Below are 27,900 nucleotides of genomic sequence, written 5' to 3'. Positions count from 1 at the left end.
GCACAACAGTGGTTTGTGCTAAAGGACAGAAGCACAGGCTGGGCTTGACATGACAAATAGATTCATAACCACACCCTTCCCAGAGATACCAGAAGAGGGGAGCTTTGAAAGGAAGGGAGATTCAATCATCAACCCTCGGGGTCATGCAGCAGGCTGACTTTGGGTTCAGCTGTTTCTCCAACTGTATGAGAAAAAGAAATTAGATTCACCATGTTTTTTAGCCATGAATCTTTTCTTTGAACCAAATCTCCTGAGACAACCCAGTATGTAAAATAGAAAAACACAATTGTCAAAAGCAGGTTTATTATCATAATTCAAACACAAAAGAAAAAAAAATCATCCAATGGTTATGAGGAGTCCAGGAAAACCTGTCCTAGTAATGCCAACTTGGAGGTAAAGGGCTGACTTGGGCAGCTGAGCAGTGGGATTTTCTGCTTGGCAGGCTTCTTCTCCCTCGCCTGGTCTTGGTTTTTGGGTGAGGAGAACGTGCCTGGCCCTGTTGGTGGTTGCCACGGCCCCGAGCTTATCGTTTTTTTCTGAAATCTCGACCTGTTCCGTTTGAGGGAGTAGAATTCCCTCATCAAGTCTTCCACCTCCCACTGCTCTTCCTTCAGCCTCCGGCAACAGTGCAGGGCAGCGGGGTCGATGGGGTGTGCTTCTGTGTTGAAGATGTAACCCCCGGCCCCCAGGATGCATTCCCCATAGGGGGTTATCACCGCATCGAAGGTGGAGCCATTGTTGTGGATGAAGTTGGCTGGGTCGAACAGAAGGTAGAGGTATTTCACAGTCTCAGCCAGGAAGAAAGACTCCATGCGGTTGTCCAGCTTGTGGTCTCGCAGATCTTTGATCTGCCACGAGGAAGAGGGAAGTGAGTCAGACCCAGCGTCATGGGGCAGCAGAGGGGGCCGGGGGCCCGCGTCAGGAATTCCTGTTCTGCCACTGAGCAGCTGAGTGCCAACCCCAGGTGTCGCAACCCTCAAGCAGAGTTACAGGGTAAGGCTTAGCTGTCACTCCTCCAGTGAAAACCCTCTGTTGACATCCCACTTCATGTAGACTCTCAAACCGAAGTCCTTATCATGGCCTCACAGGTCCTCCCGGTCTGGCCCCTGCTCTCTCCCTGACCCCTCTGAGGCTCTCCCTTGTTCTTGCGGGTCCAGCCATTGGGCTCTCTGTTCGGTCAGCAAGCGCGTGCACTCCGGCCCCGGGCGCTCCGCATTGCTTGTTCTTTCAGCCTGGAGCACTCTGTCCTTCAGACAGCTGGCTCCCTCACTGCCTTCAGCTCTCCGCTCAGATACCCTCTCATCAGTGGGTCTTCCCTGACCCCCCCAGACGACATGACAGTACCTATCCCCTTTATCCTACCTTTGTGGTGACCACACACACAGACTGAGTCATCCCCTTTACCGACACTGTAAAAATGTAGCGTCATTTACTTAGCTGATCCCCTTTGATGGGCATGAAGTTAGTTACCAAGTTTTTGCTACTGTAATAACTAATGAGAAGTCTTTATGAAGAAAAATTCATACTAAGTTTACAACCATGGATGAGTAAGGTTACTTCCTACATTTATATTCGTGTCTCAGAATTAGAGATACATTTTCTTAAAACTAATTCTCAGTGGACATCTATTTTTCACAAAAAAATGTGACTAAAGTATGGACTTATGTACCAAGAATTATTATTTGTCAAAGGCCAAGGAGTCTGACGCCTATTCCCATCATTTGCCCTGGAAGACCTCCAGAGGGTTTTCATTTTCATGGAAATAAGTCAAATGTTCTTAAGAAGTCCCCAGTGGGCTTATCCACTTTGGCTTTTCACAAAATACAACACATTAGACACTAAAACATATCACTGCTTTATTTTTCCCCCTACATACATAGGTCTTTTTAAAATATATATATTCTACCTGTAGAATATAACCACATTACAAAATTTTGAAAAAGAAGGGTTTTTTTTTTTTGGTCTGTTTTTAATCCCATACCCTAAAAACCCTCTGTACACTTTTTGGTGAATTTTCTTCCAGACAATTTTCTTCCACATCTGGTTTTTACGTCTGTAATGATAGTTTGTTTATAGCTTGCCTGCTTGGGTCCTCTAAGGATGTGACATGGCTCTTAACCTTGACCCTTTCGATCCCTTTTCACTGGGGAAGCCAGAGTGATCTTTCTAAAATACAAATCAGATAATGTCACTGCTCTGCTGTTAATCCTACAAAGGCTCCTCATTTTAAGCAGAACAAAATGCAAACTCTCCCCAGCCCTACACGATCTGGCCCCTGCCTCCCTCTGAGACTTCTCTCTTCTCCCCTTCCCTCCTTGCTCACTCCATTCCAGCCACACTGGCCTTCTTTCTGTCTCCCAGATACACATTTGTTGTTTTTCCTACTAAAATGTCAGCTCAGGGGCTTGGTCTTTGTTCATTGCTAGAACTCTCAGTCTAGCATAGTGCCTGGTGCATAAAAGACATTCAGTAAACACCTAGTAGTGAAACTACTAGGACCATTTCATTAAGGACCCCCAGGTTTGAATATAAGGCTATGGGACTCTGTTTCCCTTATAGAATCCACCTTACAGGACTTTCCACAAAACATACCCTTGTAAAATAAAGGCGTATGTATATCTCTCTAAGGTCCCTTCAGTGCTAATATTCCAGAGGCTCTTTAGCAGCAGGGGGAGACATTTCTCAACTCTTGGGCCCGTGAAAACACTTACTGTTGCAAATCCACACTCCACCTTGCTGATTTTTTCAATAGATTCCACAGCATCTCTTCCGAGTTCTAAGAGGGTGGGATCCCCCGTGGCACGGTAGAGGTACATTGCACTCTCAATGAGTTCTGTAAAGTCCAAGGCAGACCCTTCTCATCCAGGGGCTGAGCTGGGAAGGCTCAGGGCCCATTTCAGGCAGTGAGAGACTCCTCCCCTCCACACATTGTCCACAGGGCCCCAACCAGGAGGAATATGGGATAGCTCACACAGTGCTGAATTTCCAGAGCCAATATACTCAAAGCCTGAAGCTTAGTGGAGATCAGCATTCAAACTGACCACGGACTCCCATCCCAAGGGAGAGAGAGGTAGCTAGGTTCTGGGAGGGGGAGGTGGCAAAGGCTACTCCCTGTCTCCCAGTATTTGTCCCCTCGTTCTTCCCTTAGTAACAGAATCCTTAACTAGAGCCAAGCTCACAACTGCTTAGACTGACAACTCTTCCAGCAGCCAGGTGTGAGATTAAGGTCCCTGACACCACAGAGCGACACATAAGGCCAGAAGTGAGAGAAAAATAAATGTCTACCTTAATTAAGCTACTACTCACTCTCTGTCACTCATAGCCTAACCTGACCCTAAAACTAAAACTCAGTGACTTGAGCGTGAGGCCCTTTCTGAGATGGGATGGACAAAAAGATGAAGGTTAAGGGGCTCCTGGGTGGCTCAGTCGTTAAGTGTCTGCCTTCGGCTCAGGTCATGATCCCAGGGTCCTGGGATCGAGCCCGCATCAGGCTCCCTGCTCAGTGGGAAGCCTGCTTCTCCCTCTCCCACTCCCCCTGCTTGTGTTCCCTCTTGCTGTGTCTCTCTCTGTCAAACAAATAAGATTAAAAAAAAAAAAAGATGAAGGTTAAGATATTTGAGAGTCAATCTTCAATCTAACAAAGAAATAGCCACCAGTTCACTGGGCCCAGAACAAAGTAATAGTCTTGTCTGACTCTACAACCACAGCTGGAATTTGACATTCAGACATGCGCCCCATTTTCAGATGAATATTAGGCAATAGGAGTTGATTCTGATGAGAAAGTTTATTCTGGAGAAAAGAAAACCCAGGAAGATGTGTTTACTGCTTTCAAATATCTGAAGAGCTAGTATGGAAAAGAAAGATTTGACTTCCAGGGTGGCCCCAGTGGAGGAGGGTACAGCTTAAGAGACTTTTCTATTTCTTCACCTATCTCTTTTCAGAGAGGAGAGAACTCTCCCCTCCCTAGATCAACCTCTCCTCCTGATCTCCTTCCCTGTTTCCTCCTGGCCCTTGATCAGTACTTTTCTCTCCTTTTGATTTATTACTGCAAACTCTATTTCTTACTTTCAGAGAAAAGATCTCTGCCTGTCTCCCAGTTCTCCCCCACCTCTCCCTCCCTTTACCCCACAGGTCTCTAGACAATTGCGAATCTGATTGCTCATATTCTAAGACACAGGTGGGGGCACATTTACTAGTAAGAGAACACACTGTGTGCATTCAAAGAAAGAAGAGAGAGTGCTCCAGGGAAGCCTCCTGTCCTGCTGCTAGCAGCTGGCTGGCTCAGGGCACCCCGGGCCCAACCTTCTTGTTTTCTCTTCCTCATACATGGGCCTACATCGGCTATCATTGCTTTAATTTCTTGTATATTGGCCAACTCTCTAGAACAGGGTGACAGCCCAAGGCTTAGACTTGGACTTAGGAGGAGGTAAAGGCCCTCAGAGACCTTTAGGCCAGGTTCTGTGCTTCAATACTGCTGATCAGAGGCATGTACCAAAGTGTAAAGACACTGGTCAATCTAATGAAAGAGTAGTACCTTATCTCCCGCTCGCTATTGTTTTAGGGGCGGAAGGGCGACTGGACTAAGACATTACTGGATTCCTGGCTATGCTGCCTTACTTTCCACTGATGCCTTCCGGCCAGCCTATCCTGCAAATGAACAGGGTACCTCTGGAAATAGTGAGCTCCCTGTCACTGGTGTTAACTGAACAAAGACCAGCTAAGCACTTGCACAATGACAGGGGATCTCAATCAGAAGGCTCTTGGGTTCCTTCTAACCCTGAGAACGCACAAGCCTACATCCTACATTTAGTCCCACAACTATCTTCATTTTATCTATTGGTAACACTGGGTATGACACCTTCTGAGAGCTTTCTCTTAAAAAAAAAAGGACAGGAAAGGAAAGGAAAAGAAGAGAAAAGAAAAAGCTGTGAGAATAAATGCATGAGAAATACCAAGAGCAGCCTTGAGGAATCAAAGCGACTAATTTGCTGTTGCTGTTTTACTCCCTCTTCTGTCCCCTCCACAACTCCCACGACAATCTCTTGAGCTAGAGGAGGAAGGAAATGGGGTAGAGGAGGGCAGAAGGGGCAGAAGCCACCAGAAGGCCTGTCCCACAGCTCAAAGGCATTCAGGTGGGAAGGTGGGAAGAGCCTAACAATGGAAATGTAACCCATTTCGGGGTGGGGGATGACTACATGTGCTGACTAAGCTTCCTTCCTCTGGCCCCCTTCCCCTTCTCCTTGCAGTGTTTAACTTTCCTGCAGTGAATCAGAGGATCAGAGCTGGAAAGGAACTCTAAGACAGTTATCGAGTGTGTAATACCTTCCTTCTCCACGCCTTGACTTCTGAGCTGCAAATGGGGAGGTGGACAACACCGGATGATTCATTCCTAAGGTCCATTCCAGAGCTCTAACATTCCATATTATAGAAGCATAACTCACCTGACCCAGTGACTTAGGAAGTTTGTCTACGCTTCTGAAATCCTGATGGCAAGAACTCAAAAGGAGTCAACCTGGCTCTTCCCTTTGCACTCACTTGCCCGAGTTTGAAGGAGCCTAAGATTTAGTTAAGAGGCCTGGGTTCCAGTCCTACATCGTACATTTAGTCGTGGGAAAGCCAGCTCAACCCCCTAAGCTTCAGTTTCCTTATCAGAAAATATATGGGTAAACAATTCCTACCGGGAAAACCACCTAGAGCCACTTCCATCAGATGGGAAAAAATTAGCTTGTGAGCACTTATGACGCATGGAGCCTCATAGAAACATGAGGGTTTGGGGTTCAGAGAACCAGAGCCTGCGGGGTATGATGGGCCAGAGATCTTGCTTACCTGGCCGAAGAGGGTAGCCCTCTCGCTTCTCTACTGTGTATCCCTGAGGAATGTTGTAGAATTCTGGGAGCCCCCCAAACTGCTTCCATACAGTATAGTAGTTGAGGAAGGTCCTCATGGCATTGTCAATGTCCCCAATGAGGCTCTGCAGGAGAGAAGTGTTGTCAAACGAGCAGCCACCAGGCATAAAAACCCATATACAAAAAATACTCCATGTACCAAACCTCACACACAACCTCGGGGAAGAAAGAGCAAAGGCTTTGGAGTCACAAAAGCCTGCGATCAAACCGTGTCAGCCATTTATTCATTGTTTGGCCCTGTGCCAGACACTTACCTTCTCTGAGCCTCATCTCTCCCATGCAAAATACAAAGGCTCTAAGTTACTGTGAGGGACAGAGGATGTATTCAAAGTCCCTGCTCAGTCAAGCTGGCCACTACAGTTTTTAAATAGGTAAGTAAGCAATCTGGTTCAAACTTTCAAGAATAAGAAAAAGGTTGATCTTACTAAGTCTCATTCCTACCCTATACCCCAGATGAATTTGTATTAGTTTATAAACATAAATATGTGTGAGTATATTATTTTCCCCCGCATAAAAATCGATTAAATATACAGTTCTGCACTTTCTTTAATTCATTTAACAACAGATCTTGATTTTTCATGTAAGTATATAAAAAGTTCCCTCCTCCTATTTACACAGTTGCATAGTATTCCACTGCTTGGACCATGATTTAACTAGTTTCCTATTAACAGCCAGCTGGATTGGTTCCAATGTTTTGCTATCTGCTAGAACAACCAATAGTGTAGTAAATAACCCTGTACATATGCACCTTAAACATATGCAAAGTTTACCTGTAAGACAAATGTCCAGAATCAGGATTGCTGGGTCCGAAAGTATACACATTTGTAGTTTTACTAGCTGTTGCTAAGTAGCTATTAACAATAATATAAGCTTGCAGGGAAACAGCTTTTTGACATCTGACATTTTTGACATCTCCTTTGGGCGCCTCGTGGATAGGACAAACTTAACATTTCCCAAACAAAGTTCTTGGTTCCCTCCCTTTCCCACAAAGCTGTCTCCCTACTGTCACCTCTCCCTTCTTAGTAAACGGCACTTAGCAAATGATGGTCATCCTTGACTCCTCCCTTCCCCCCACCCCCACATCCATTCCATCAGCAGCTCCTGTTAATTCCATTTCTAAGCCATCACGATTTGTTTCTGTACCTCCAGTGCAACCACCTGGTCTGGTCACCAGCATCTCCCCCTGGGATCACTTCCACAGTCCTCTTGCTGCCCTCACCACTTGTCCTCATGCCCCTCTCCAGTGCACTCTCCCCACACAGCCAAAGTAACCGCCTTCCTACAGACACCAGACCTCAGGGCTTCCCAGGGGCTCAGCATAAAGTCCAGACACCTCCCCACGGCCCTCAAGGCTTTGCACGACCTGGGCACTGCTGACCTCCACTGACTGATCTTTCCCTCCCCTGGACTGTGGCCATCCTACATTTCTTTGTTTCTGATAAACACCCTACTCTTTCCTGTCTCAGGACCTTCACACATGATATTTCCTCCATCTGGAACATCATCCCCCACCTTGGATTCTTGAGATACCAGCTTTAGTATCACATCTCTGACAGGCCTTCTTCCCTCAAGTTTAGGTCCCCATCCAACATTCTCTCTCAGCCTCTCATTTTGTTTCCTTCATTGAGACTTACTATTTCATGCATTTGTCCACTTTATTTTTTCTTTTGTGTCTCATATTCTATAAACTGAACAAGGGCAGCGCCTGGAACACAGCAGGCATTCAAATATTTGTTGAATAAATGAATGAACAAATTGAACATATCTAAGCCTCCTTTCTTCATCTATAAAGCAAAATTTACCTCCATGTGCTGTGATAATTCTGTGTAAAGTGCCTGGCACATAAATCATTCTCATAAATATTTATCACTTCCATGTGTCAGTCACACTACAAGGCACTGACTAGATGTTCAATAAATGTTAGTTATTAGCGTTTTTAGAATCTCACAGAGAACGAACCCATGATCCCTGGTCAAGCCAGGAAAAAATACCACACCAATGAAGATGAAACTCTTTCCTTCCTTATCACACCCTCTTTTATTTTAATTTTTATTTTAGGAAATTTGAAAAATAAAGGTATAAAAAAAGTCACCTTTAACCTCACCACACAGATAACATAGTTTTGGTATCTACCTTTCCAGTTTATATTCTATTCAGAGTTATAGAAATATTTTTTTAAAGCATACAGGAATAAAAAGGTAATCACCTTCTTATCTTATAGTAGTTGTTTACATTTTTCTCTTCTATTCCTTAACATATAAAACCAAAATTCTAGAGTTGTAATCAGTTTACACATAATATAATGCCTCTATGTGTATTTTGTTATTGTTAAATCTACTTAGAGAAATTTTTTAAAAAATTTAATTATCACTCCTAATTTTTCACTACAGTCCAACAGTATGTTTCATTCCTTCACATTTTCTTGATTCTTGTTCACTACCTCTTCATGTAACACAGGAGTTTACATATTAATTTTTTTAAGTTGTAAAATGACCCGTTCCATTAAAATATAATCATTCATTTGTTCCTCCATTAGTGGGCATTTTGATCATTTCTAGGTTTTCTTTGTCATGAACTTTGCTGCTAGGAATATCTGTATACATGATGCATCTTTCCCTCTTGAATTATTTTCTTGGGGAACATGCACAGAAATGGAATTTCGCAGGGTCAAAGGGTGTGATCAGTGATATGGCTAGGTTATACAAGAAGGTTTCCCAAGAGGAATGTAGTCACAAATAGTTTTAACAAAACAGATTTCCAGATCCTCTACTTTCCTAAAATGGATCTGCGTGAAAAGATGCTTGTTAACACAAAGGCAGGCTATCTATTATCACTGTTTCCTTCACAGTTATCCTTCTGCCATTTTACCTTCTGCAAGGTGTACCTACCAGCAATCTCTAACCTTCCTGTGGAACACTGTCCTGGGGAATAAAGATTTCCTGAGCACCAAACTAGGTTAAGTTTAAAATACTGGTGTAGATGTTGAAAAAATGGAATGACTCTAATCACTGTGTAACAATTCTTTTGCATATCAGATGGTTCCAATACTCTGCCTTCAAAAAACTAGAAGAGGAACTGGTCAAGTTGTCAGCAGAGGGATCATTAAAAATGTTTTTTGATGACAGATCATATGATTATTTTCATCATATAAAGAATGAACCATATAATATCGCCATTTGTGTACGTCAAACAGTGGAATACTGGCAGTTTTATATGGTTCTATCTATTAAGTCAATGATTACAAAGAACTGAATGATGGGCACCTGGGTGGCTCAGTCGGTTAAGCATCCAACTCTTGATTTTGGCTCAGGTCATGATCTCAGGGTCGTGAGATGGAGACCCGAAGGCTCTGCACTGGACGTGGAGCCTGCTTAAGACTCTCTCTCCCTCTGTGTGCCCCCTCCGCCGCCACGCTCAAAAAGAAAAGAACTGAATGACATTGCAATAATCAAACTCTTTCCATTCCTATCTACTTATTTATGTGCATAAGGCTCCTCAGCACTTACATCTAAAAAAATGAAAAGAGGAATAAAACTTTTGATACATAACCATGTCCCATTTTAGCAATATGAATTATTCACACACAAACTACTTAAAAATAAAAAAGCCCCTGAAATCTCATTAAGAAATGTATTTCTGATTAAATTGCCTTTACGCTTGGCTGCCTGGGTGGCTCAGTTGGTTAAGTGACTGCCTTCGGCTCAGGTCATGATCCTGGAGTCCCGGGATCGAGTCCCACATCAGGTTCCCTGCTCAGCAGGGAATCTGCTTCTCCCTCTGACCCTCTTCCCTCTCGTGCTCTCTATCTCTCATTCTCTCTCAAATAAATAAATAAAGAAATAGCCTTTACGTTTTATAATTATTTATCGAAAACTGTAAGCTATTAATGTTGCTTTACTCATTTACATACTAATGATAACCAAGTCAAGAAGAAAACAAATTTAATACTCAGAGCCTATGGTCACAGGAAATTTTAAAGTATTTTAAATTTCTATGTATACCGAAATTTTATTACAAAGACATAAGAGGGTATCAATAAAATTTATCTGGCATAAAATAGAATAGGATAAAATCCTGTTGGAGGACAATGAAAAATATGAGTTCAAGGAGAAAAAGGGATGGTATACGACTATTTAAACTCATTGAGATTAAAAAACACACAGGGGACTCCACAGTTCTTCAAAATTCTTTTAGTGGGCACTCAAGCAAAAAAATGAGTATCTTAGAAGAGCTGGACCTATATTTAATATTGTCAACAAGTTTTCTCTGAGCCTGTTTCCCCATCTGTAAAATAAGAAGTCTGGCTAAAAGTGCACAATGGGGGACTAGTACATGAATTGCAGTATATCAATTTAATGGAAAATATGCATCTGTTAAAAACTAAAACTGAGGGGTGCCCGGGTGGTTCAGTCGGTTAAGCATCTGCCTTTCGCTCAGGTCATGATCCCAGAGTTCTGGGATGGAGCCCTGCGTTGGGCTCCCTGTTCACTGGGGAGTCTGCTTCTCCCTCTGCCTCTCCCCACTGCTCGTGCTCTCTCTCTCTCTCAAACAAATAAAATCTTAAAAAAAAAAAAGTAAAACTGACCTATATGTATCAATATGATCTCCAAGACATATTCAGTGAAAAAGTACATGATATATTCCTATCTATGTAAAGAAAAAAAGGTAGATATAAATATGCATATGCTTACGCATATGGATTTCTAGAAAGATATACACAGAAAACTGATAATAGGAGCTGGACTGGGGAGGGGGTTTGAGGGTGGGAGCTCGAGATTTACTTTTCACTGTATTCCTTGGTGTGCTTTTAAAATTTACCACCATCTACACGATATTACCTTTTCTTAAAATAAAAAAAGAAACTATCTTATAAAAATATTGTGGTATTCATAGGGGGTTGGTTAGATGGGTTCCAAAATCCGGCCCTCCCAGCTGTGACTCCATCAGATCATGCAATGGAAAACAATAATGATGGCACGCAGGGCAGCCCCAGCTGCTTTCACGCCCTTTCTCAGGCCTGCTGTCAAGAATGAGGAGATTTGACAGAAATGTCCAGTGGACAAACAGTTGTTGCCAATGGCTGTTACTGCCCAGCCTGGAAAGACACTTGCTACTTTAAGTGGTATCACATTTCACAGCAAACTGGAAGCTCAGTTCCTGACACCTTAGAGCTCCCTTTGGAAAATTCAGCTTGGCAGAATCTTAAGTCTAATTCACTCCAGGTATCTCTTCTGTCTCCAACCCAAGCACTCAAGCAACTGAAATACTTTGACTTATACATCAGAATGAGCCTGTTTTGTCAGTTCCAGAAAAAAATGTCCACCCCTCTGATCATTCCTACCTGAAGACCAGGCCAATAGGCCTCTAGGGACTGGAAGACTGGCATGGACACAGTCCCCTTGTACATCTGCACCCACAGATACCAGTCATCGAAGCGGGTGTAATTCCGAATGGCTTTGTTATATTCTGCAGAGAAGATGCAATAAGACACATCAGTGATTATGGAGATGAAAGGCAGGTCTTGACCACAGAAGCACGGACTTACACTTTTGGAAGACCATATGATGGTGTAGCTTCAAAGCAGACTAGGAAGCAACAAGGCACAGAGGAAGGAGCATGGGTTCTGGAGCTAAACTTCCAGACTCAACTTCCAGCTCTAGCCTTACCACTTGCTAGCTGTGACCTTGGGTAAGGTTTTCCTTCTTAAGGCTAAGTCTCATTATCTCTAGAGTGGGGAGAGTAATCCGTATACACCTCATGGGATTATTCAGTCATTCATTCACTCAACAATATTCACTGCACATCTACTAGGTACGGGTACCTACAGGGTGGCAAACAAGACAAAAATGCAGGCCTGGGGCACTTACATTCTAGTGGGAACTTGAACTTATACCTCTCCCTAGACTGTAAATCCATGAATGGCAGGACTTTGTTTTGTTCACTGCGGAATCCTCAACACTAGGATAGTGCATAATAAATATGCACAATAAATTATTATCTAAATGAAGTACCAAATACACAGGCAAATAAATAAGACAATCTCAAATAGTACTGTAAGGATGAAATGAAATAGTCCATGTTTGGTGCTTGGTGTGGCACTTGACCCATCAATGGTATTCACTAAATATGTGCTGAATAAATAAATGGTAGCTATAATAATAGTTATTACTTGGTGCCCAACAATTCCTCGATTTCATTATTATTAGTGTCCAAGGGCTTGGAGGGTAAAATGCTTTTATTCAACAGGCATTAATCAACTACCTACCTCATACAAAGCACTGTGGGAAATATAAAGATGAATAAGGCATAGACACTGCACTCAGTAGGAAGAGCTGTTAACTGTGGATGACAGCTGACTGCACAAAAGGTGCTGAAGGCCTAAATCCTAAGGAGGGATCAAGCTACTTTGTGGGCAAGGTGACATTTCAGCTGGGCCTTAAAGGGTGAATAAGATTTGGACACATGAAGACAGGAAAAAAGGTATTCTAGGCAAAGGGAACACATGTGCAATGGCCAGAAAATAAGAAACCCAGGGCCACACACAGAGAACACAGCATAGTTCACATGGCTCTTGCAGAAAGGCCTGAAGAGGTCTCAGTGGGCACCAAGGAGGCAGTGGTAAGTCTATGCTGGCTCTGAATACAGACTCAGGCACTCAGAACTGAGTCTGTGGGCACTTGGGAGCAACTGAAAGTTTATAAATAAACCACACGTAAATGGGAGAAATCAGGGCAAAAGCCTCCTTACCCCGCCCTTTTTACCTAGGAACATGGCCATGAGTTTCTTATCCTGGAGCAAAATGGCTCCTTTCACCAGGTATTCAAAGTAGGAGTCCACGCCAGCCCCGATGCCTGAGTCCTGTGCCACCCACTTTCCAGTGAGCACATCGATATGGTTGCCAACCTGGGAGGAGAGAGAAAGAGAGAGACAGAGAGACACGCAAACACACACACACACACACACACACACACACAGTCCCAAGGGAGGGCTCAAGACCAAACAAGGATCTCCCCATACCCCTGACTGGCCAGTCAGATGCAAGGCAGGCACCCCAGTACTCTTGGGAGACATGCAGGCTATCAGGGTGTGGGGCTGGGAGGCCACAAACTCCTATCAATATCTGTCACTGATTTTGAGAACTGCTCCAGGTAGCATTAAGTCCTGGAACTTCCAGCTAAAGGCAAACAGAGCAGGCTCCGGGCATCACAGAAGGCCCGGAGGGAAAGAGATACAGTCGGAAGACAAGCCAGTGTGCACAGAGAGATGGTAAGGGCTGAGAGAATATGGAGTCCACTGCAGTTCCAGTGCTAGAGAAAAACCTGCTTGTGTTGGACCTACTAAGGGAGTTACTATAGGTCTCCAGAGTGGCATCTTCTTAAGGGATTTTCAAGGATTCCTCATACAAGTTTCACTTTTCAAACTTAGAACCAGACTTGCATAAAATGTATCCCTGCTTGAACAACTTTCAGACAACTCAATCTTTCCAAGTCATAATGACTCACCAAAGGAACTATGAATATATCAACATTACTGCTCCAGTAACTGAGGATCAGAGAGGTTGAGTGACTTGTCCAGGGTCACAAGGTTTCGACGTAGCAAGGCCAAGGCCAATTCTGACTAAACCTAGTGCTATTTCCTGGATAGCTTTGGCTCAATTACTGTTAGTTTCACTGGATTATCTGATTTAAGAGCTGAAACCAACCTTAGAGATCATCTGGCTCAAAGGTTAATAGGTATTGGAGAAGAAAGGGAAGCTCTAGGGTCAAATAAGTTTGGAAAATGTTGAGTTAAGCAAAGTTAAACAGATTTATCTATCACAGGACTTCATAACCTTTAACCTATTCATGTTCATTATGATTCTCCAAAAAAAGACACTACAGTTGACCCTTGAACAATGCAGGGGTTGGGGTGCCTAGCCCCACACAGTCAAAAATCTGTATATAACTTTTGACTGTCCCAAAACCTAACTACTAATAGCCTGCTCTTGAGTGGAAGCTTTACTGATAACATAAACAGTCAATTAACACATGTTATATGTATTACGTACTGTATTCTTACAATAAAGTAAGCTCAAGAAAATAAAGTGTTACTAAGAAGATCATATAGAAGAGAAAATATGTTTATAGTACTGCATTGTAAAAAATCTGTGTATAAGTGGACCCATGCAGTTCAAAACTGTGTTTTCTCAAGGATCAACAGTGCTAACCATTCAACATCTCTCAGCACTGGTGTTCTAAAAAACCCAGTTTAACAAACACAAACAGACAGTAAAAATGAGGGCCAGATGGGCTGGTGATCTAAGGTCGCCATGTGAGTCACGGGCAAGAAGCATATGACCCACTTCCTAGAAATCAAGAGAAGCTCAAGGAATCAAACTCAACACAGCCCCCTCTCCCTACCAGAGGATGTGCCCTCTCGTGCTCTCTTCCCCTGGGCTAAAACTTGAACTGGAGGCTTGGTTAAATTGCAGTGTCCTGATGCTAAGTCTTGGGCCACTGCTGAGGTCACCTTAAGTGTCCCTTGGCTGGGCTGCAACTTACTGCTCGGAGCCACAAGTCTTACAAGCAGGGGCTACGGTGGCCGACTTGGCTCAGACAGAAAGGGTAGCAGCCGACCTACCAGCCCAATATCTGACCGGCTCTCCCAGAGGCGCATGAGGGCCACTCTGGCCACATCTTCAAACACGGGGTCACCAGTGAGGCTGCTCAGGGTGGCAAATTCCACAATGAAGGTCCCGATGCCTGCCGTACAGGTGACAGGGGTTTCTCCCGGGTTCACACCATGAAGCAGGTTCACTGTCCCATACGGCATGCCAGTGGGGGTCTGAAATGCTGAATAATCACAAAGTAATGATCCCAGACAGGAGTGGGGACACAGGGATGGTTCAACACTCAACCAGCACTTCCCTCTCTATCTCCTGGGTGATCTGCTACAGACGGAGCCAGAGAGGGATAGATGTCATGAATACAGGCCCTTGGTGGCCACCTAACCCAGATGCTGTCAAGTATTGATCAATGGGACCTTTGGGCTATTGCCCATGATGAGGAGGCAAGTGATGGGCTGTGCTCCAGGCTGCCATGCCCATGCATGCCCACTTGGGCTGGAGCAGCTTCACTTTTCAGTATTTTACACGATGCCTTCAGAGGCCAGGCAAGTAACGTAGTGGGAAGCACGTAGGGTTTAAGCCGCAGGAAGTGGGGGTGCTTGTGGCACCCTGAAGAGCATGCCCCATGAGAAGCCTTTCATATACTTCTCTGTTTTTGAGTTTATTGAGATATAACTGACGTACAGCATAAAGACCTGACTTACCTATATGGTGAGATGATGAACACAGTAAGTTAACATCCATCAGCTCGTATAGATGCAAAAAGAAAACATTTGGTTTTTTTCCCTTGTGATGAGAGCTTTTAGGATCTACTCTCTTAGCAACTTTCAAACCTATCACATGGCTGTTAGCTACAGTCATCACGTTGTACATCACAGCCGCAGTACTTATGGATAACTGGAAGTTTGTATCTTTGACCACCTTCGTCCGATTCCCCTCATATGCTTTTCCAAACATAATTATGACCAAATAAAACCTATCTGCAGACCTGGAGCAGTCCCAGAGGAAGCAGTTTGAGATTCCTGCTTTAAATAGTTTTGGGGCTAAACTATTATCATTTTTTTTAAAGGATATAAATCGCTAAACTACTGATGTGGTCCAACCCTCAATTTATAGGTAGGAAAAGTCATGTCTGTAAGGAAGTGACTCAAAGGTCATACAGAGAGAGCCAAACAGAGCTGGGATGGGAATGCCCGCCACACGCCCACTCTGTTACGCTCTGCCCCTCCCACCCTGGTGCCTTCCAACTCAAGGCAAGGAGCTAGACAAACAGCCAGAGGCAGAGATTTCCTCTCTAGCCCAAAAGGTCAAATAACCCCAGAGTAGCCCATGCGTCACCAAATTGTGAACGAAGTTATCAAACTTCCAAGAACCACAAGGTCCAGCGACTTGAGTGTAAGGGGCAAACTTGCTGTGTGGCAGGCACAAGTGGCAAGCGAGGCGAACGCCAAGTCACAACCACGGGGCTCACAGAAGCATTTCAGAAAAGTCAGGCAGTGTTCAAAAGAGGGGGAGTGACAAAATCCTATTTCTTCACCTGAATGGCAGTTCCACGGGGGCTTGCTCCAATATGCACTTTCCAATATGTATATTTCTCAACACAAAATGATTCTTAATGACCAAAAAAAAAAAAGGAGGGGGGAGCAACCAAGCACTGTGCTACATGGATGAATCACACAGGATATGATGTTTGTAAGGGGACACGCAGGCTATGGGCCATGAGCCCTGAGTGGATCTGAACGCAGCTCACTCACTTTCCTCCGCTCTTCTCCAGAAAGGGAGAACTGTGGTGGCCGAGAGGTTGATGAAAGCCTAGAGTGATGTGTTTGGGTGTGAACAGCCCCAGAGTCTCCACCACACCCTGAAGAGAACACAGTGTCCAGCTGATGCAGCCGAGCTCAGCTACGCCCCACCAAACAAATACACTGAGGCTTGGTCCGCAGCACTGGACACAGCTTAGCTACAAAACAAGTCCTTTGCGTTTCAGTGGTATTTGAGGTTCTCCAAGCACTTTCTTCTTTCTGACCTCATTTTATGCCTCTCAAAAAGCCACTGTGGCAGGCAAGTGGGAATTATGATTCCCTTTTGATAGATGGGGAAACTGAACCAAGGAGAGAAGAGTGGCTTCGTCAAGACATTGGCTAGACCAGAATCAGGGGCTCCTAACACACAGATCGAGGTTCTTCTCTGGAACCCCTTTATCCCAGCAGTGTGTGGGCCAGGGAGGGGGCAAAAGGGCTCTCTCAAATAAGAGCAAGAGCCTTCTACCCACCAGGCTGGCCTTCAGTGCCACCCTGCAAACAGTAAGGAGGTCAGCTCACCCATCCTGGGCCAGGGTCCCAGCAAGCCCTGGAAATGCCCAGGACTCTCCTGATTTCCATGGTGGGTGCCCAGAGGCAGAGAGAGCAAGTGTTCGGGTGAGAACAGCAGAAAATAACTCGGCATTGCCACTCTGGTCTCCAGCAAGAGAAGCAGGACCTACTGGACTTCCTTTCTGCCCGACGTCAGCGGGGGTCTTACCTGGGAGGAGTTTTCGGGCTGCCTCCTCAGCCATCCTCAGGAGAGGCCCAGAGCAGGGCCAGCCGGCCTCCACTTCCACTCCAGCCTTCTTTGACAGCAAGTGAGCAGATAGAAGTCCTCCTACCACTACAGAGAGAATAAAACACAAGCGTCAGAGTCCCAAAGACCAGTCTTACCCTTGTGTAAATTAACCCTGCATGCTCTGTTGGGTGGCTACTGGGAAGGGGCTAGAGCCACCTAGTGAAAGAATCCCTTAGTCCCACATACTGGTACACTGTTAAGTTTACAAAGTTTTTTTTCTCTTGGTGGGTCCCCAAAACAATGGCTATCACTTGTTTTTAGTCCCTATTGTATACCAAGCACTAGGTACTACTGTCCCCTCTTCAAGTGAAGATACTGAGAGTCAGAGAGGTAAAATGACTTGCCCTGGGTCACCAATCTAGCAAGTGGTGGGGCCAGGTCTGTCTGACTGCAAAACCTGTACTCATTCCACTTGGTCACTCTGTCTCCCAATCCCCTCTGAGACCTGGGCGGGGTGGGGGGGGAGGGAAGGCAGAGTAGTTATTACTTTCATTGTATTAATTCATCTATTTGGATTTATGATACAATACTTAGGACTTATGTAAAGACATAAATGTTCTGTATCTGGAAATATGGCTGAATAGATATCCTGAATGGCCCTCTCCTTGAAAACAAAAAAATGGTGACCTTGAGCTTCAGTTTCCCCTTTTCCTGTCAGAGGGGGAATAAGAAACAAAGGCAGAACCTACCCAAAGTGGAAAGTCTGATAAAAGATACCTCCATATAGTTGGGATCTGAAAGAATTATATAGTCTGTATAAGGAAGGATTAAAAATAAACCCTACACACCTCCCCTAGCATACAGTAAGGAAATGCCTTAGATCTTGATACCAAGTAAAGGGAAGGGGGCAGGCGGAAAATAGCTTCCCTAAGAATTAGTAACTTCAGGCTGGTACTAAGTTTTACAGCTTGAATTCACACTAACTGAGTGGTCTAGGAAAACTCAAACCTTTGGCATAAAGCAGTTTTTGGGAAACAGTACCTCCAGCCAAATGGCAGAAGTAAACAAAAACTCTACCTGGAAGAACCTACCTTCAATCTAGGCCTCAAAGAAGCCCAGAGATAAAGTCTAGGGAATGAGTGTACATTAAAATCTAAATAAATCACAAAACATACAAAGAAACAAGGCATTGGAAGTACAAACCAGCAGAAATGACAAGAGAATAAGACTTACCAATACATCAAATATTGGAATTATCAGACACAGAATACAAAATAATTATGTGGAAATGTTTAAAGAAATAAAAGAAAGGTTTGGAATAGGCAAGTAAGTAGCAAGAAATTATAAAAAAGACCAAGCTTATTTACAAAAGAACCAAATGGAATTTCTAAAAGTGAAAAATATAATAATTGGAATTAAAATTCCATAGATAGGTTTAATAGCAAATAAGATATCTGAAGAGAGAGTCAGTGGACTAGAAGACAGATTCCAAAAAATTACCCAAAATGCAACATAAAGAGACAAAATTGTTTTTAAAATATACCGAAGAGATTTGGAGGATACAATAAGAAGGTGTAACATCTCTCTGGGTAGAGTTCTAAAAAGAGAAGAGGGAGGAAATGGGGGAGAGGCAATACTTGAAGAGAAAATAGTTATGAACTTTTGAAAACTAGTGAATGACACTGATTCTCAGATCCAGGAATCCCAAGCAAGATAATAAAAAGAAATCCGCATTTATGCACATCCCAGTAAACCTCAGAACACCGAAGGAAAATAAAGCTCTTAAGAGCAGAGTCTATGTAACAATGATTATTGAAATTGGATGTTGAGTACATGTATTTCATTATATTATTTTCTCTATTTTTATATATTTTTGAAAACTTCCGTAACAAAACTTTTTTAAAAGGAGGGGGAAGCCAGCATAAATAAAACCGATCATCTGCAAAACATAACAATTAGACCGACAGATTACCTCTTAACAATGAAAATGAAATGAGAAGACAATGGAAAGATTTCTTCAGTGTGCTACAAGAAAACACCATCAACTTAGAATCATACATCCTGCAAAATTATCCCTCAAAGACCCAACAAAGGCAGTGAGATAAAGACACTTCATATAAACAAAAGCTGTGAAAATCTGCCAAGAACACACCTGCACTAGAGGACTTTCTAAAGGAGGTGCTTCAGATAGAACGAAAGGGATCACATATGTAAAGTCTGAGACACAGGAAGGAAAGATGGTCAAAGAAGTGGTAAATATATGAGTAAATCCAAAACCTCAACTGTATAGAACAGCAATAATGTATGGAGGGCTTAAAACAAAAAAAAACTAAAATACATAACTATAGCATACAGGTCAGAATAGTCTCAGAGCCAGGTTTTGTATTATTCGGGAGAATAAAGATTGTCGTTAACTCTAGACTTTTGTTAAGTTTGTTAAATTTTCCAGGAGAATTATTTAAAAAGCAAGAGACTGAGCATAGTTTCTACATTAGTAAAAGGAAAATGGAATAAGGGGAAAAAATATCAATCTGAAGAAGGCACCAAAAAATAAAAAAAATTAAAAAAAAGGAGAGTGAAAAAGAACATAGAGAAGCTGGGACAAACGGCACAAAACAATACCACAGAGATGAATGCAAATACCTAAGTAATTAGAGTAAACGTAAATGGATTAAATGCTTCCGTTAAAAGAAAAGACTGTCAGAATGGATAAACAAACAAAATATGTAATTTCTAAAAGATCTATCTGATCACAAAAATAAAGAAAGATTAAAAGTGAAAGAGCAGAAAGAGATCCCGGTCAATGAACCCCACCAACCAAAAGAAAGCTGGTATAATTACATTCGTATCAGCAACAAAGGTACAAGGGAATCTTAACTCACAGATGATAAATCGGACTCAGAAGCTGCGTATAACACAGCAAACAGTGAACATGGCCTTGAACTCGGGTCTGATCCCTAAACCAGGATTTTGTATCATGCTGTCCCTCTGCTCTGTAATCTTTCTAAAAATGTTATCATATACCTGCAGTACAAGTTTAACTGCAAAACATGTACAAAATAAGGGGAAAAAATATAACTTGGCCTCCAGAAGTGACAGTTTGTTGAGCCACTGGTGGTCTAGGGGTTCACTGAAAATAAGGGTTGTACTAGCTTCATAAGAATCACTGGAAACCTGGGCGCCTGGGTGGCTCAGATGGTTAAGCGTCTGCCTTCGGCTCAGGTCATGATCCCAGGGTGCTCCTGGGATCGAGTCCCGCATCAGGCTCCCTGCTCCTTGGGAGCCTGCTTCTCCCTCTGCCTCTCTCTCTCTCTCTCTCTGTCTCTCATGAATAAATAAATAAAAAGAAAAAAAAAAAAAGAATCACTGGAAACCTGATAATAATATTACTACTAGGACCCAACCCAGAAATTCCAATTCATTAGGTTTAGAGAGGAACCTAAACATTCAGCTTTTTTAAAGCTCCCAAGTGGTTCCGATGGACAGCCAGCTTTGGAAACTAATGCCCTAGACTTGCACCGTGTAATGCAATAATCATGAACTACATGCCACTATTTTTTTTAAGGTTTATTTATTTATTTTGGGGGGGAGGGGCAGAGGGAGAGATTGTCTTAAACAGACCACGCTGAGTGCAGAGCCCAATGCAGGGCTCAATCTCACGACCCCAAGATCATGACCTGAGCCGAATCCAAGAGTTGGACACTTAACCAACTGTGCCACCCAAGTGCCCCCATGTCACTAAATTTAAATTTGTTAAAATTAAATGAAATTAAAAATTCAATTTCTCAGTTACAGTAGACACATTTCAAATGTTCAAAAGCCATGTGTGACTAGTGGATACATCATTGGACAACATAGATACAGAATATTTCCATCATCATAGAAAGTTCTATTGGATAGCACTTCCTAGATAATAAGCTCCAAGAAGGCAAGGGTTACATCCTTCTTGTTCATGGCTGGCTGTAAGCCTAGCACCAAATATATATTAAATAGAGCAGTCGTTCTGGCACATTTCTTTCCAGTCTTTTCTCTGTCCCCTGCTCATTTCTGAAACTGATGGGGGAATCCTGAGACCTCCACACGCCACCCTCTGATGGGGGAATGATCTTTGTCAGTCACTGGTTTGGGTCAAGTGCCCTCGCAGGGTTGACCCTTATGATCCTATTTACCACCTCTTCGTTTACACAGAGGCAAAACTCCATAATCTCTTTTCTTCCAAAGGCCCTAGAAGGCAGCCCTCACCTCGGATGTTGGTTTCAAAGACGGAGGCATTCACATCAATATCAAAATCTACGTTGTCCTGGAGCACTTCAACCACTCTTTGGAATTCCGAGACATTCCCCAAAATCTGGAAGGGAAGAGAGACTTGACAGTGAGGCTCTCTCAGGCTTTAAGGCACTGAAGATGTTGGATCAAGAGTCTGGGATCCTATGCTGGTGTGGCCCTTGCTTATTCAACTTAAGACCTCCAGTTTCTGTTCTAGGACTGGTGACAGGAGAAGGAAACACTGAGATCTAGAAATCACCCAATACCAAGAGACCGGTTAAGTAAATTCTTAGGTACCAATTCAAGAGTCACTATGTACCCACTTAATGGAAACAATATAGACTGTAGACCACATTAGGAAATCCTAGTTTGACATTTGCAGTGGGTATCTGTTGTTTTCAGACTTCTCTGGTCACCTTCATCCTCGTGGAAAACACTTCAGGTTGGTTGGTCCAACACTGATTTCCAATCTCTTTTACCCTGGTAGCCTCCCTCTATAGAGGCTGGAAATCCAGATACTTGCTTTCTCTACCTCCTTTGCTGTTAGAGGTGACTGTGTTACCTAAGCCTTGAGGAAGGGAAAGCTTCTGTTTTCCTAAATAAAAAGGGACAGACACTGCTGGCATGCTGTTTACTCTTCTTCCTGTCTTGAGAGCAGACTTGATTTCTGGAGCTGTGGCAGCCATTTTAGACCTTGAGGTACTAAGCATGAAAATGAAAGCCAGTACACTAATGATGGTAGAATGGAAACAGACAAAGAGCTTGGTCTCTGATGGCACAGTTGAACAGCCAACCCCATGCTAGAAATTACCTCCAGACTTCCTTTCACTTGAGAAAATTAAACCCTCTTCATTTAAACCGTCAGCCAAATGTGATTCTAATACTTTTTATTCTGATAGCAGTACCCTAATTCTCTCTTGAGGAATCACTCTTCTTCCACAGCCATTCCTGCGGTTTGGGAGAGGCTGACCCCATTCCCTCAGCTGTAAGAATGGGCACTTGATCTGGACCACTGTACTGTATCCCTTGGCCAGTGAATGGTTCAGGAATAAGTGTGTGGCCCAAGCCAGATCAATGAGACTCAGTTCCTGGAATTAATGCAAAAGGGCTGATTCTTCCCATACACACTGACTGGGAAGTCTGGAGCTACTCTTGGCTACTCTGCCAGCATAAGGAGAGCCCGAGAACACAGCCAACAAAGGAGGCAGAGCTAACAGATGGAGACTCCTGAAGACACTGTTTGTGTGCCTGGATCCAGCTGAGTCTGAGGCCAGCCTTTACCCAGACTTTTTAGTTATCTGACTCAGTAAATTCCCGTCTTGTCTCTTTGAACTGGGTCTCTGTCACTTGGAACCAGAACAATTCTATCTCAGCATTCAAGGCGTTCAATGATGTGGACTCAACCTTTTTTTTTTTTTTTAAGATTTTATTTATTTATTTGAGAGAGCGAGAGAGCACAAGCAGGGGGAGCAGCAGAGGGAGAGGGAGAAGCAGACGCTCCGTGGAGCAGGCAGCCTGATGCGGGGCTCGATATCAGGACCCTGAGATCATGACCCGAGCCAAAGGCAGACACTTAACCGACTGAGCCACCCAGGTGCCCCTCAACCTACCCTTCTGACCACGTTTCTCACTGTTCGTCTTCTTCTAACCTATCCTCATCTGCTTCAGAAAAACTGTACCCACTATGCCCCAATTTTTTGGCTTGAGACATGCTCTGCCCTCTGCCGAATCTCTCCACCACGTGTCTTCCCATTTCCAAATCCAACCTGGCTCTGATTATCAGAATGTCACTTCTCTAGGAAGGAAGCCTCTGATTCCTCCAGCTAAAATGAACCTCTTCATCCTGTAAAAGACTGCATTAACTATATCCACACAACTCTTACAGCATCTGTTTCTTTCCATATTAACAGAATCTTTACCTGGGAAGGAGCCTCATTCATTCCTGCCTTCCCCCAGGGTGCCAAGCACAGCCCATGGAGCAATTCTCGACAAATGCTTACTGAATGATTACATGAATCTCTTCCCACACTGCAGTTAGTGATCTTCTCAAAAGAGAAATCTCAGCATTTCCTGCCCTCTACTTAAAATGTTTCAGTGGCTTTCCATTGCTCTCAAATTAGAAATCAAAATCCTTAACATAGTGAACAAGGGCTTCCATCATCCTGGTCCCCAGTGAGGCCTCCAGGTCCACTTTGCTTCCTGCATTTCCTTCTCCACATCCCAGACACACTGGCCCTCCTTCAATTCCCTGCATCTGCCACGCTCTCTCCTGCCGTGAGGCCCTTGCCTGGAACACTCTGTCCTCCCCCACTTCCCTAGTCAACACTGACTTCTCTTTCAGATCCCTACTTGAAGTGTCACTTCACTGCTTTAGGGAAGTCCTCCCTGACCTCCTCAGTCTAGGTCCGCTTCCTTTGTTACATGACCACTCACAGAACCATGTTCTCTTCCTTTGGAGCACTCACCTCAATTTGTAATTCTATGTCCTTTAGGATTATTCTTTGATTCTTTGTCTCCCTCACAAAAGTCGTAACTCCAAGAAAGCAGGGACCATATCTATTTAAACTTAAAACTATAACTCCAGAGCTTAGCACTGTGCTTGGCATACAGGGGGCCCCCAATAAATATTTGATGAGTGGACAAGTACATACAAATTAACATTAAGGGAAAAAAAGCGAAATTATATCTGCAAGGTGATCACAACCATGTAAACGCTATTAATATATAAAAATGAGAAGACGTGACAGACAACCAGAAATCGTGAAGTAGGGAGAAAGTTGTTAATTATATCTTCTCCTGTGGCCTTTTTTTTTTTTTAACAGAAATTTCGTTTCTTTTTTTTTTTAAAGATTTTATTTATTTATTCATGAGAGAGAGAGAGAGAGGCAGAGGGAGAAGCAGGCTCCCAAGGAGCAGGGAGCCCGATGCGGGACTCGATCCCAGGACTCTGGGATCATGACCTGAGCCGAAGGCAGACGCTTAACCATCTGAGCCACCCAAGCGCCCTCCTGCGGCCTTTTTAAGTAGGACAATTAAGACTTGGCATGATATAGGGTCACCTGGGTGGCTCAGTCAGTTAAGTGTCTGCCTTTGGCTCAGGTCATGACACCAGGGTCTTGGGATCAAGTCCTGCATCGGGCTCCCTGCTCAGCAGGGAATCTGCTTCTCCCTCTCCCTCTACCCCTTTCCCCTGCTCGTGCTCTCTCTCTCAAGTAAATAAAAAAAATCTTCAAAAAAAAGACTTGGCTGTCATACAGAGTTAAACTCAAGTCCTAGCCCTGCCATTTCACAGCTGTGGACCCTGGCCAACCCATTTTACCTTTCCAAGCATCAGATTTCCCCACACTAAGAAGGAGTAAAGGTACGTACCTCATGGGGTTGTTGGAAGGATTAAACAAGATAACACATATAAAGTGCTTAGGACAAGCCCTATACATAACACACGAACTAGTTACTGCTAATATTTTTTTATCACGAACATGTCCAGTTAGAATATAAGCCTCTGAAAACAAAGAGGGTCTCAAAGTCTCCATATCACCCACAGTTATATAGGCCTATCCCAGTGCTGTGTTCATAACAGTTCCTCTATAAACATCTGCTGAATAAATGACCCTGCAATGTTTGGAATTCATCCTTTTTCTCTACCTGGCTGGGCAACCAGAACCTCATGGTTCAGAATCCAGAGATAAAAATAAAAGGCTTAAGTGAAGAATTTGTTTTTCACCCACAGTCAAGCTGCCAAAAGAGGAAGGATCTTGGTTACACAACGGTGGTGAGGAAAAGCAATTGTCAAGACACTTACCAGCAAAGTGTCCAGGGCATCAATTAGCGTCAGAGAAAAACTGTAAAAGGACAGAAATCCCAGCTGCTTAGTAAGAAAATCAAACACAAGATAGTAAGGCTGCCCCAGATCAGATACCCCAAAAAATAATAAGTGAGGCACAGCAATGCCTCTGCCTATCTCGCTTCCAGTCACAACACAGAAGCCGTAGTGAAAATTGCCAAGAAGCTCTAACCCATTTAATGCACCTGGGAGGATGGGCTGATATTGCTCAACTGTGGTTAACCATATCATCTATATGCACCAGCATTCTTCTCTGCCATAGGGAGGCAGTATAAGATTGTAGCTAAGGGCACAGGCTTTTCCACATCTAGGAATTTATCTCAATGTGTACAGAGCCGTATACTTGAGAATGCTCATGGCGGTATTGTGTAGAATAGCAAAAAGTTAGAAGTAACCCAAACATACACCAGTTGAAGAATGATTATCTAAATTGCAGTACATTTAAAGAGTGCAAAACTATGAAGTTGTCAAAAAAGACTGTTATCAAGAGTTCTATGGGCTAATGTTAAAATATTCAAATTATATCGTTACATGAAAAAGACAAGGAATAGGCAGTGAGGTATGCTTCTATCTGCATTTTCAAAAAGAGACATATAGACAGAAAGCAGATTAGCAGTTGTTTAGGCCAGTGGTGGTGGAGGGATCAACTATAAAGGGGCACAAGGGGACTTTTAGCATGACAGAAATGTACTCTACCTTGGCTGTGATAGTGGCTACTATATGCTTTAAATGCGTTCATTTTATTATATGTAAGTTATGCCTTTACAAAGCTGGTTTAAAAAGATACACATACTTATATGATGGTATAAACTGAAAACATTTTGGGGAGGATACACAAGAAAGTCAACAGTGGTTGGAGTTCTAGGGTATCGGAGAGACTTACTTTATTGTATATGATTTTGTACTGCTTGAATCTGCCATTTGCTTACATTTTTTTTTCAGCTAAAAAAAGAAAACCAGCACAAATCTTGTTAACTTCTCCCGTTCTTAGCATACTAATTTGTTAAATGGAGAAAACAGCACTTAACTCCTAGGGGTGTTAAGAGAATTAAATGAGAAGACACAAGTAAAATGCTTAGCACAGTGTTTAATCAATGTCAGCCTCAGCTAAATGCAATGATTCTTCACTCACTCAGCAAGAGACAAGACAGAGAATTCCATCTCATAAATGTTTATTCTAGTGGAAGTGAGAAAGACAAACTAGCAGACGAGTGAAAATGGTAGTATCAGAGTGAGAAGTGCTACTAAATAAATAAATAAATAAATAAATAAATAAATAAATAAATAGGGTGATTTGTGAGAGTGACCTGTAGCAGGTGGGTGGTTAAGGGAAATGATGCTGAGGTGACATTTTGGGCTGCAATCTCAAGAAGCAGTCAGTAATGTGAGTGTGTTTCAGTTACTAACAACAAATGCTCTAAAGTTTCAAGTTTGGAAGAGTTACACCCTCTCCTGGGCCTGTTCGCCCAATTATGATATGAGGGGTTGGGTCTTCTGACTTCTTGGAGCCCTTCCTCGATAGCCTAGGACTTCAGAGATTTGTCCACGTGTCCAAATCCCCATTGCTGGTGCCTCTTACTGTCGTGGTTGGAGCCCAGAGGTCCAGTCCACCAGGCTAACCCAGGCTTTTTCCACGGTGGGATCCCACTTTCCAGGAGGCTGGGTGGAGTGGATCCTGGCGGTGCTGCCCTGAATTGGAGGGAACACGGCCTCACCCTCGCTAGGAGCTTTTCCGGAACTGGTGAGGAGGCCGTGAAGCCACCAGCCCCAGGAGACCCCCCCCCCCCCCACCCCGCCTAGGGCCGGACTGCCACACCCAAGCCGCCCCCCTGCTCCTCCACTCGCACTACCTGCCCCAGGTGTCGTGCCCGTCACAGGTGAGAGGTCGCAGCTCGTCGTAGGGAAAGGCATTCTCCAGGTAGCTGTCGTAAGCGTGGTAGAACATGGCCTTGACTCGCTCCCTGGTGCGGGGTACAAGAAATAAGGCCGGGGAAAGGACAAATAGGACGGAAAGTGGGAATTACCACCTGAGCCCAGTGGCGGGGTCCGAGCAGGTCAGGGTGGGGGCTCCTGGGACTTAGGGAAAAGAAAAGGACCGAGTCTGCGCTTTTCCTTCCCCAACTATGGAAGCGCCAGGACCCTGACCCCCTTCACCTGTAGTGAGCGGGGTCGGGCGCGGTGCCATCCGGGCCTGGCGCACCATGGTGCAGGGGCAGCAGCGCGCACAGGAGGCCGAGCGGGACCAGCAGCCGGAAAGGCATAGAGCTCGTGTCCTGTCAGCGCCTCCGCCGCAGCAGCAGCCACCGCCACCCGCTCATCCTGGGAGCCTCTGCCGGTTGTTCCGGGAATCCGCGCCACTGCGCCTGCGCGCTGATGAATCCGTCACCCACTTCCGGACTACAAGTCCCAGAATATAATGGGAGGTGGAACCCAGGCAAAGAGGATCTTGGGACATACAGTCCCTGAGGCGGCAAGGAACGTGCCTGAAAAACGGTGGCTACTACAGATACTATAACTAATGTTCTAGTAACAGCATTTGTTGAGCACTTACTGTGTACTAAAACTGTATTGAACTCTTTAAATACATTATTTTGTTCAACGACCGTATAAGCATTAAAGACAGAGGACAGCAGGAGACTTAGATAACACAGGGGTACTGCATTCGTTTCCTGTGACTACTGTAACACATTACCACAAACTTGGTGGCTTAAAGCAACAGAAATTGATTCTCTCTCAGT

General features: G+C 43.9%; 1 protein-coding gene and 1 long non-coding RNA gene across 4 annotated transcripts in view; one reads left to right on the top strand and one right to left on the bottom strand.

Annotated features, from left to right (window-relative positions):
* Nucleotides 1-27,900, top strand: part of LOC141370564 (uncharacterized) — a 43,830-nt gene that overhangs the window by 5,908 nt on the left and 10,022 nt on the right. The window lies entirely within an intron of this gene.
* On the bottom strand, nucleotides 287-27,513 carry EDEM2 (ER degradation enhancing alpha-mannosidase like protein 2). 3 transcript variants are annotated; one of them, XM_025875789.2, is made up of 12 exons: nucleotides 27,317-27,513; nucleotides 27,013-27,123; nucleotides 25,121-25,160; nucleotides 21,295-21,400; nucleotides 17,802-17,846; nucleotides 17,032-17,157; nucleotides 14,526-14,737; nucleotides 12,668-12,809; nucleotides 11,248-11,372; nucleotides 5,827-5,971; nucleotides 2,712-2,833; nucleotides 287-848 (listed from the first exon to the last, which is right to left on the bottom strand). In XM_025875789.2, exons 1-12 carry the CDS (start codon nucleotides 27,421-27,423, stop codon nucleotides 348-350), a joined length of 1,782 nt encoding a protein of 593 aa, XP_025731574.1. In that variant the 5' UTR covers nucleotides 27,424-27,513; the 3' UTR covers nucleotides 287-347. The 3 variants fall into 3 exon arrangements, with proteins under 3 accessions (XP_025731574.1, XP_025731575.1, XP_073736615.1); XM_025875790.2 differs by lacking the exon at nucleotides 17,802-17,846 and having other exon boundaries at nucleotides 27,317-27,512; XM_073880514.1 differs by lacking the exons at nucleotides 12,668-12,809; nucleotides 14,526-14,737.

Source organism: Callorhinus ursinus, unplaced genomic scaffold (assembly GCF_003265705.2).
Source record: "Callorhinus ursinus isolate GAN/ISIS: 27379988/994484 unplaced genomic scaffold, GSC_fseal_2.0 scaffold38, whole genome shotgun sequence".
Classification (NCBI taxonomy): domain Eukaryota; kingdom Metazoa; phylum Chordata; class Mammalia; order Carnivora; family Otariidae; genus Callorhinus; species Callorhinus ursinus.
This window is presented reverse-complemented; position numbering and strand designations above follow the sequence as displayed.